Genomic DNA, 10,860 nt, shown 5'->3' with positions numbered 1-10,860 from the left:
TCATAGAATTGAAGGACTGGACGGGACCTGCAAGATCATCAAGTCCAGTCCCCTGCCATGGGCAGGAAGTTATTGAGCTCAGACAAGTTCAACAGGGTGCTTTGTCCAGTCTCATCCTGAACACCTCCCAAGGATGGCAACTGCACCACCTCTGCTGGGAGTGTGTTCCAGATTCTGGTGACCCTTACAGAGAATTTTTTTTCTTATGTCCAGCCTGAATTTACCCTCTATTAGCTTGTGCTCATTGGTTTGCGTCCTCCCTTGAGGTGCCTTCCTGAACCATACACGGCATTACTTAGCCATAGGATGAAAGTGCCCTGACCATTGACCAGCAGCACCTCTTGGCCCCAGCTATAACCTGCACCACACCTAACTCCAGCCAGGGAGTCCCTACCAGCCACAGGCCTAAAACTTGGCATGGAGGGGATCCTACCTCACTGAGTCTTGAACCTAGCGTGGCAGACCCTAGTGTCCAGCCCTAACCCTAGCCCAGGGTCACCTAACAGCTTCAGCTCTCACCCAGCATGGCAGGGCTTTATGGCCCTAGCCAAAACCCTAGTCAGATAATACCTAGAGGCCACAGTCCACAACTTAGATCAAGGGGCTCCCTATGCCCCCAACTCTGGAGTTGAGGACTCTAGTAGTCCCAGTTTTAACCCTCACCCAGTAGCCTTGTCCTTAACTCTAGCCTAGCAGAATATGTACAGGCCTTAGCCCTAACCCTAGTTAGGCAGACCCTGGTAAATCACAGCTCTAAATCCTACCCAGTGCTCCAGATGCTGACCTAGGGTCACTGGTCTAGGGTCAAGCTAGGGACAAAAGGCACCCCGTGCTCCTCGTGGTCAGGGCCAGAAAGGACCACCCCCCTGAGGTTCATACTGAGGTGCATGCTGGCTGGGGCCAGTAAGCACCTATGGCTACTGGATCTTTTTTCATCTATCAGCCACCAATATCTACCTGCTTTTAGTAGTCACTGTGCTCTCCTACAACAGACTGACTGCCTCTGCCCCTTTCCTGTTCACTGCCTATCAGACAGCAAGGGCTCAAAAAGCTTTAAACACACTAATAACCAGTTCAAGTTATTTTATATGTCAGATGGCTAACAGCTGAAAACTCATGGCTTCATTATCCTGACTGGTGGAGAGGCACCACTAAGAAACAATTCCCCACAAACTGAATTTGGGGTCAGAGAAACTGGGTTTTACCAAACTTAAAACTTTAGATTTGGCGCGTGCTGATTTCCATATATTAAGCATATTAAGCAAAATAAAGCAGTGAAGATAAATAATGTTTCTAGTTTCCATATTTAATCAGGCAGACACAGACACTATTTATAAAATTACTCTATTGAATTAAAGTTCTGTATAGCATCTTATCAATGATTTTTTCTTTGTTGTATGTTATATTTTAAAGCATCTCTGCACAACCATTTGTGCAACTACATGCTAAAAATCTGCAAATGCACAACTTAACACTAAACAGCACAAAAAATACATTTTGTATCCATTCATATGCAAATTGAAAACATTTCACTTGGCAGGTAAACAATGAAAAGTTATTTTAAAAAAATCAAGCTACAAAAATGCACACGTAAAAGTCTTCCCTTTTGAATTTTTAATAAAATACTGCTCTGTATAAGATCTAATGAAAAATTCCAGTACTTACAAAATACTTTATATCTATGAGAAAAAATGAATGCTTAAAGTTACATTTTTTTATGAATTAAACAATTGTACAGTTGAAATATAAAACAAAATAGTTGAAACAAGGGCATGGCATAGTTGATGTACACATTACAGGTGGCAGGACATATGAAATCTAAAAGTAGTCAGCTGGGCACTTAGTAATTCACAGAACATAAAATCAAGATAAAATAAACAATAAGGGCACATGCGACATATATTATAGTACACAGCAGATGCAGAACCACATATTAGACAAATCAGGTATGGCAGTTTCGGTGACTGTAGAAAAAAGATCCAGCTCTTGGCCTGAAAACAGAAACCATTTTCACGGGGGAAAAATGGCTATATATACTGGCATTGGAATAGTGTCCTTCATAAACTTTCTTTAGCTATTTGTATACTTGGTGATATTACAAGCTAGCCAATCATCAACTACCTCTGCAACCCTAGGGAATGACACATGAAACAAGGTTTTAAGGGAGATTAGAACCTCTTTTTAGATCAGAACATATTCTAATTTTCATCACTGTGGGGACATTAATAGATCCTCTCTTCCCCTGGCACTCAAATCATAGCACAAGGAACTGGAAATCTAATGTCTGGTAATCAAGTTTGGAGAAATATGTATACCAGTGTCAATATGATGTCATAGTCCTGGCTCCTTGATAGAAATAACAATACATCGTGAAGGTCAAATTTTCCTTGGTAGAACATTTCTCAAGACACTCAAAGCTAAAAAATCTTGATAGGGTTTTATGATTGTGTACAGACAGTTATAAAAAGTTTAGAGTACCAGAGGCGAAGACAACATATATGCAGATAGAAAATGCAAAATAAAATTCCTCAGACCATGCTATTTCTAGGACAGAATAGGAAGGATAGAAACAGCTGTCAAAAACCCTTCACTGGTAGGAGAGAAGAAATAAGACAAAAACTGATTAGGGTAATGAATAAAAAGCCCTATGAAGTGAAATATCAGTCAAAGAAAACTGGATGCTACTATAGGAAAGTAAAAAATTTAAACCTTGGAAAAATAGCAAGGTAAGAAACTAAAGAAATTATGCCAATTTTAATGGTCAATGTGAAATCTGCTTAGAGAATATGGACTGAAGATTAAGGTCTGACATACCTTTAAATCTGCAGGGGTTTATAGGGAAACTATTTTTACTAGGGCAGGCTAGAATAAGGTAAAATTGAGCTGAATATCCAAATATCTGCAGACCAAAGTTTGAGACTTTAGAACAAATTTTACCTTAGATCTGCAAAATTCCCATTGCTGTTAATGAGCACTGTATACATGGATCAAAAGTAGCACAGGGTCCTCTGAGTTTTCCCTTGCTTTTAAATGGATTAGCTGCATAACGTATGAAGATGAAATGATAATTCCTTTCAAAAGACAAGTCAAGATTTTTTTGTGTGGAAAATAAGGAATAAGTTTGGAACTCTAAATTAACAAGGACAGTTTAGCATGTCCTCTGCCACCATATATTCTATCAAGTAATTAAAATAAATATAAAAAGTCAGCTAACAGACAAAACAATGTACAAAATTCATGCCAAATTACTATAGTCTCTACAGGGAAAATTGTAGGTGAGAGAAATGAACTCAAAGGATGTGCATAATATTGCTTAATATACTATACATACAAGCCACCTTTGTGCTCATTGTATAATTTAGAAAATTTCAGGATTTCAGTGGCTTTTGGAGATGTCCATTAAGAGCTTGTTAATTAGTAGAGAAGAAGCATATTATAAAAAAATTATAGCTAGCAACATATATTAATGTACTTTAAAGTGAGGACTTCCATTTGCAAATAGATTTGCAGTTAACGTGTTCTTAGGCCAATTTTACGGCATAAATTTACTCTGGTTTTGTCAACAACCCTTTGATTTTGCCATGTAGTAAAACTCACCCTGTAACAAAATTTATAAGCATTAATAATATTTAAATTCAGACAGTTTTAGAATTGCTACCCTTTGGCATAAAACCCAGAAATTACTGAATTTATAGCAAATCTGGCAGTGCCACTGTAGCTCAGTTCTAATCATATTGCTTCAAGATCATAATGATCCAGAAAGCCAATATGAAAGTAACATCTAAATAAAATCCTTTTCTTCCTATCATTAAAAAGGAGCTAAAATACAAAAGATCATATTAAGCCAATGTTTAACACCTGACTTACTACTGCCCTTAAATCCTACTCCAAAAACAAGGCAATTCTGAATTAGGGTGGCCACTGTATTATTGCTGTGCACATGGTATAATATGTAAGCCACTGTTCAGAGACTTAGGCACAATGGATGGTGTGGTGACCTTAATTCAAAACTTCCGAGCTTTTGTTAGTTTAATTCAAGGTCTTAAATGAAAAGCCTAACTGACATTTCTCTCACTCTTTATTATATTTAAAATGCTTTCTTTTTAAATAGTGCGTTCCAACTTTTTATAAGATAATTCTATGGGAAGAATTAAAAATAAAATCAATCTAGCTACCATATTTATTCTGAGGATTTTGGTACACCAAAATTGACTGCCAGCTTTCTTGCTTTTCGCTTGCTGGAAGCGTTTGGTTTGCTATGAGGAACACTTGACATAGCTACATTGTCTTGAGCAGCTTTTAAAGTTGTTGAATTATCTTGTTGAATGTGATCAGAAGACATTGGTTGTTCATTCTTTAGTGGTGCAGCTTGAGGAGAAACCTGGAACTCCTTGAACTCGAAATTTTTCTTGCTGGCAGCCCTTTTTTTAGTTACCTTTAAATCGATAAGTATTATTTAAGAGAAGGTATTTATAAAATTTACAAAATATACCAAGATAAAATCATGCAAAAAGAATAAGATAGTACACGAGCGCTCAATCCCCAATCCATGGGCTAGACTGGGCCTGTGGAGTTATGTAATCCTACTCAGGGGGATTTTGCAGGGCTGCATATTTGGTAGTGGGGAAGCAGTAGCAGCGTTAATTGCTGCTCCCCTGCTGCCAAATTTCTGGGCCCCTGCAGAGACCTGCAGCCCAAATAGTGTGACCCTATGCTTTAGATTAGGTGCACAGGGAAGTGCAGGGCCAATCCGGGTGTGCAGGGAAGCACAGGGCTGAATTGGGCATGAAGGGCAGGGGCACAGGGCAGGGAGGGGGTGGTGTGGGCCCAATTCTGGAATGCAAGGCTGAGTGAAGGCAGTACACAGGGTCCAATCCTGGACTGCGGGGACCAATCCAGTTCATGGACTGGCCCCATGCCACACATTCAGTTTGAGGGGCAAAAGAGCACTGCTGGGCTAATACTGTCTTAAAATTAATTTTGGACAGAAATGCTATATGTGTAAACTATTTCTACTAAACGTTACTATTTTTTGATGAGACAGTGCCCATCAAACTTACCTGCAGAGGTATAAACTGGTTGTGAGTACCAACTGGTACAGTTCCCGTAAGAGGCATATTCCCTTGATAGGAACCAGGATAGTAAGGTTTGCCATGAATTGGCACTGGAGCTCCCCATGGCATTGGATTAAACATGTGAGATGATGAGGGCATTATATTTGCTGTGAAAATAAACGGTTTCCATTATTCCCTCCAAGCAGGATGGGCAGATCGATAAACACAGAGTAACCTACACCCTATTTTCCCCCCTGCTTTGCTTCTTTCATTAAGGACCCATATTACAACATTCCTCCCTCTAGCTAAGTTCACCAGCTACACAAATCCTGTTTTACCATTATCTGAATACTACATCTGCAGAATGCTCTATGCATGGATGTTGCTACACCGTCAAAGATACAGTTTATGTTGGGATGGTAGAATTAGCACCACTAGGAGCAAAAGAAGCTAAATTGGAAGAAGCGCAGTTTTACTGATGTAAAAACTGCATATACAGTGCAGTTTCTGGCAGGAGAACTGTGTTACTTAACAAGATAGTATGATGACAGTCAAGCGTACAAAGCTTTGCAGTGTATTAATTAAAATACTTACCAGTGGGTTGTGTGAAGACTGGAGGAACGGATCCAGGTGATAGTGAAGCTCCAACAGGTTGATAATTTGAAAACATTGGTGGTGCTGGCGGCAAAGGAAAGTTCACTCCAACAGAACTCTGTTTTAAAAACAAATAAATATATGATTAAATAACAGGCTCAATGCAACAGAAGGTGGCAAAGATACCAAAATTCTGTAGAGACTGCCATCCTCACCAAGCGTTGTAAAGCAAAAAGGGCAGCTTTCTCCTTGGCTTCACTTTCAGATTGACACTGAGGTCCATGTATTAATAAGCCATTGGATAATTTTACCTGACAAACCATCATGGTCTAGGAAAATCAGATAAAGAGGTGTTTTCAGGAGAGAGTGTTTATATAGCACATTCAAGCAATCGGCATTCAGTCAATTTATTATTGTTAAACTGATTTAAAGAGTTTCAGAGCTGAAGGAAAAGATTAAGTGAAGCGGTTGCCATGCTGAAAGAAAATAAAAAGGCTAGGACTCTTCAGTTTGGAAAGGAGAAAGCTGAGGGAGGAATACTAGAATTAGGGGGCACCTGCTGAAATTAGTAGATGATGGGTTGAAAACTAACAAGTACTTTTTTTTTAATCCAATGCACAGTTAACTTGTAGAATTCATTGCTACATGATGTGGTGGAGGCAGACAGCATTGCCAGGTTCAAATAGGGACTGGATAAATTAATGGATGATCGAGCCAATAATGGCTACTAAACAGAGTGGTTGGAGATGATTCCTCTAACATCTTAACACCTATAATGGTGTACACTGGGGTGGGGTTCTGAATAGGGGACAGATCATTCAAGAGACATCCAGTTCAGTACTCTTCCTGTATAGTATCCCCTTCTGCCAATGTTGGAGACAGGATAATGGGCTAGATGGATCAGTGATCTGACCCAATAGGGCACTTTTTCCATTCTTATTAAGACAGGCAAAATCATTACCACATATCAGAGAGACAATAATTTATTCAGATGCAAAACAGTTTAAAATATAACAAAATTCTTACAAAACCGAGAAATACAAATACTGTAACTGGAGAGAAACTGGGCAGGCTTCTTCCAGTATCAGCTAAAGCTGAGATGTGTATTAGTTCTGAGGAGTTGGTTCCTGTGCCTGTGGTGACTTCTCTCATATGGCAATTACAAATAATTAACGAACCATCTAATGCAACAATTCAAAACAAATTTTTGGCTACAAGGATGGCAAGGTGAGCAAGACAATCACCCATTTAGAAAAGACTATTTTTCTACAGAGAGAGGTGAATATTTTTTTTTCTTTTTGCAACAGACAAACAATTGAGGAGAAGACTGCTATTTTATGGGTCCTGATGCCATCTCCATTCTTATCACTAAGAGCAGCTTTAAGGCATCTTTTACAGGCCCCCCAGTTCAAGGGCTAGCAAACAAAAGAGTACATTTAGATTCACAGTTAAATGAACTAGGATTTCAGTGACCAATGAATACCTTTGGAATGTATGATATGGTTTAGATAAGGGAAATATCTTTGTAGGAACCACTTAGGGAATAAGTCTTACCTGTGGTGTCCTGAGGAAAGAGAAATCTGGTTGAGACATTCCAACAAGAGAACAAATACGAGAAAGTTCTGATACAGGGGTAGACTGTGGACCAAGGAAAGGGTGACCTCCAGCATCCAACACTTGAGGATTCTGAGGGCCTCCGATGTTATAAGGCTTGTTCATGTAAGCAGCTGATAAAAGCAAAAACCCAAACAAAAAAACCAAAACAACACACAATGTTGTTAAAAATATTCTAAAACAAAGAGGTAATAGTTTGAAACTATCAACAAAGAAGTACGTTTGAACACTTTGCAAAAAATTAATGTCTGACTTGAATTCATAGATTGTAAGGCCAGAAGGGACCTTGGAAGACCATCGGGTCCAGCCCCCTGCACCAAGCAGGAAAGATAACTGAAGGTCCGGTGACCCCAGAAGGTGACTGACTAGTCTCCTCTTGAAGATTTCCAGGGTAGGTGATTGTACCACCTCTGGAGGGAGCTTATTCCACAGTCTGGATACCCTGACTGTGAAGGAGTTTTTCCTAATGTTAAGCCTGAATTTGTCTTCCAGGAGTTTGTGGCCATTACTCCTAGTTTTCCCCTTGGGTGCCCTGGTGAACAGGTGCTCACTGAGCTCTTGATGTACTCCCCTAGTGTAGCGGTAATGTTAAATGTTGGCATTTAAGAGATTACTTAGGCAGCATAGGGGTTTTCAGGACAGAATAATTAAAGGAGAACATAAAAAATAAATACAATTCTATTGTCTGGATTCTGAAAACAGGTATCACAGCAATCATAGTATCGTAGTATCTAGGGTCAGGAGGGACCTGAACAGATCATCTAGCCTGTCCCCTGCCACAGGCAGGAATGAATGCTGGGTTCACAAGACCCCAGACAGGTGATCGTCCAACCTCCTCTTGAATTTACCCAAGGTGGGGGCGAGGACCACTTCCCTGGGAAGTTGGTTCCAGATTTTAACCATTACTGTTGGGATTTCAAGCATGAATGCCTGTACTCAGAGGATTGGAGTGTTGTTGTATCTGCCTCTTTCCCAGATCTGAAGAAGGGAACTTTGCACCTGAACGCATGTCTAACATCTTTCCCAACTTATTTATTTAGTTCCTCCAATAAAAGATATTACTCAAAAAAGCCCTTGCTTCTGTAATAAAAGTAGCCAATTTAGCACTGCACTTTGATCTCTGACCTCTGTGTATCTGACAATGCACTTACAATGTACTGTGCATTAATCAACCAATCACTGCTATCAAGGCTTATACACACAGGGAAATTTTCAATGTGGTTATCCCACGGTAATCACACCAGTACGACTCAAATAATGACTCCAAGATCCCTTTCCACCTCTGTGCTTTCAAGAGGGGAACTCCCCAGCCTGTATGTATGCTGTGGATTCCTTCTCCCAAGGTGCAGCACCCTGCATTTGTCTACGTTGAACCCCATCCAATTCTCATCTGCCCACTTTTGTAGTCTGTCTAAATCTAGTTGCAGCCTCTCTCTCCCTTCAAGTGTGTCCACCTCGCCCCACATCTTAGTGTCATCCGCGAACTTGGACAGCAAGCTTTCCACCCCCTCATCCAAGTCGCTGATGAAGATGTTAAACAGTGTGGGCCCGAACCCTGGGGTACCCCACTGCTCACATCTCGCCAGGTTGAGTACAACCCGTCCACCACTACTCTCTGGATGCGCCCCATCAGCCAATTTTTTACCCATCCAACTGTGTAGGCATCAATGCCACAGTCATTTTAGTAAGTAGCGACTGAGCTTAGCACAATGTTTGAAATCAGTGATTCTCAACTGGATGTAGTGATATCTTTTGAAGGGTGAAGTGGGATGTGAAGAGGTAAGGTCAGGCTCATCCTACCTGGCTATTCCTCCTTCCTCCCCACCCATTGCTGAGTCCCTGTGTGAGGAGGTAAGTGAAAGGTTCTCTCCTGCCCAGCTGTTCCTCCTTCCTTCCACCTTTGTACAAAGAGGTAAGCACTCTCATTAATACATTAGTTCTGAAATGGGGTGTCGTTCAATTTATGGAAGTTAGAGATGGATGCCTTGAGTCTAAAAAGGTTGAGAACCACGGCTCTGAATAATCCTCCTGAGGATTACCTACTTCATGTACCTACCAATTTTTTTTGCTTGCCTATGCTGTGAGGCAGGTCCATGGGAATCTTGTCTATAAGAGGAAGCAGGAACTTCATTAATCAGCAGCTTAACTTCATTCTTGTTTTCTGCATCAGAGCCATCAATTTTCAAGATTTCTTTAAGCATCTGTGTTCCTTTCTTTAAAAAAAAGAATAAAGTGAAGTTTAAATAGCACAGCTGCCAGATCAAAGAAAATCCTACATAACAGTAACAAAAAATTGCAAATTTTGATTTTTAAGAATAGTTATAGTTTACAGAAAGCTGGACTTTAGCCTAAATAACCGTGCAATGTTAATTTGTCTTTAGAAAAAAGTCAGGTATGTCAACTTATTAGAATTATTGTCTTGTAGAGTAAGTGGCATTTAACATCAAAACTCTAAAGCCAAATGGCACAAGCATCATACTAAGTATTTTCTGTGGCTCATCAGAATTTCGCTAAGTGGAACTAGCCACTTATTAGCAGAAAAATATGAAACTCCATTTTATACTTCAAGTTTTTTTCTTCTATTATAATCCACAGCTTCATAGCTATGCTGCTGTGCAACATCTTGTGACTTCAGAGCACATATGCTCATGGCATCCATTTGAGGTTTTTCCTTTACTCTAATTATTTCACTGTTGCTTATTAGAATCAATAATATTCTGTCCAATGTGATTTTAATAGATGGTGAGCCACTGGTATGATAGCTGATGTAGATACCGTAATAATGAAGTTTTAAACAGGAGTATTAGCTGCTAAGTCTGAAGTGTTAAATTATGATCTAAGGCAGAGTGTCAAAGATTTGACCTATGGAGCCCCATCATTCAGCCCCCCGTGCTACCCTGGATCTCAGAGTTGACCCACATGCTGGATGCAGTGAGCACCAGAGTGGCTGGGGTTTGGGGGACACTGCATGTGGTGCTCACTCTGGCTGGTTCAGGACCCATACTGTAGGTGGCACCTGCCTCAGCTGGTCCAGAACAGATCCCATATGCAGTGTGGATCCCAGACAGGCTGGAAAGGGCACCAAGTACACTGGATCGGGCATACAGGGACGGTTCCATGGGCCAATTCTAGCTCACAGGGCCAGTCCTGCACCATTCTTCATGCCTGTGGACTGAGATGCCACTCATCTGGCTTGTGGGGCCAGATGAGTTTGACACCCGTGATCTAAGGGCTTATACAATATACAAACCATAACAAAAGACTGTGGAGATAAATGTTCTTCATTTGTGGCTCTTTCTTCCTTGGAATAAGACAACTGCTCTTCACTTTCTTTGGAGATTTTCAAAGATGCTAGAAGACTTTCAAGTTCAATGTCCTTCTAAAGAGCAAAAATAGAGACAACAATATATTTTTTTGTATTTAAAAAAGTAACAGATGTATTGATTGTAAGAATTAGTTTAATGAATTCAAGCTTACTTCAGGCTATTCAGCTTCTTTCGGGGCTGGTCCTATAGCTGCTAAATTTGTGAAACTCTCCCCTTCAAGTCACAAGGAACTATAGAATGCAGTGCCTGAGACTGTCTAGTTTTCCAACATA

General features: G+C 40.2%; 1 protein-coding gene across 1 annotated transcript in view; it reads right to left on the bottom strand.

The window, feature by feature from the left end:
* Positions 1 to 1,288: 1,288 nt before the first annotated feature.
* XRN1 (5'-3' exoribonuclease 1) overlaps positions 1,289 to 10,860 on the bottom strand; it is a 54,474-nt gene continuing 44,902 nt past the window's right edge. Inside the window, exons 37-43 of the mRNA XM_025208444.1 lie at positions 10,513 to 10,641; positions 9,319 to 9,475; positions 7,203 to 7,375; positions 5,864 to 5,977; positions 5,649 to 5,766; positions 5,061 to 5,221; positions 1,289 to 4,435 (exon numbers count right to left, since the gene is read on the bottom strand). Of these exons, the coding sequence (XP_025064229.1) occupies positions 4,181 to 4,435; positions 5,061 to 5,221; positions 5,649 to 5,766; positions 5,864 to 5,977; positions 7,203 to 7,375; positions 9,319 to 9,475; positions 10,513 to 10,641 (1,107 nt within the window). The 3' untranslated portion in view covers positions 1,289 to 4,180. The remainder of the gene's footprint in view (positions 4,436 to 5,060; positions 5,222 to 5,648; positions 5,767 to 5,863; positions 5,978 to 7,202; positions 7,376 to 9,318; positions 9,476 to 10,512; positions 10,642 to 10,860) is intronic.

The sequence above is a fragment of the Alligator sinensis genome, unplaced genomic scaffold, assembly GCF_000455745.1.
Source record: "Alligator sinensis unplaced genomic scaffold, ASM45574v1 scaffold846_1, whole genome shotgun sequence".
In the NCBI taxonomy this organism is placed as follows: Eukaryota; Metazoa; Chordata; order Crocodylia; family Alligatoridae; genus Alligator; species Alligator sinensis.
This window is presented reverse-complemented; position numbering and strand designations above follow the sequence as displayed.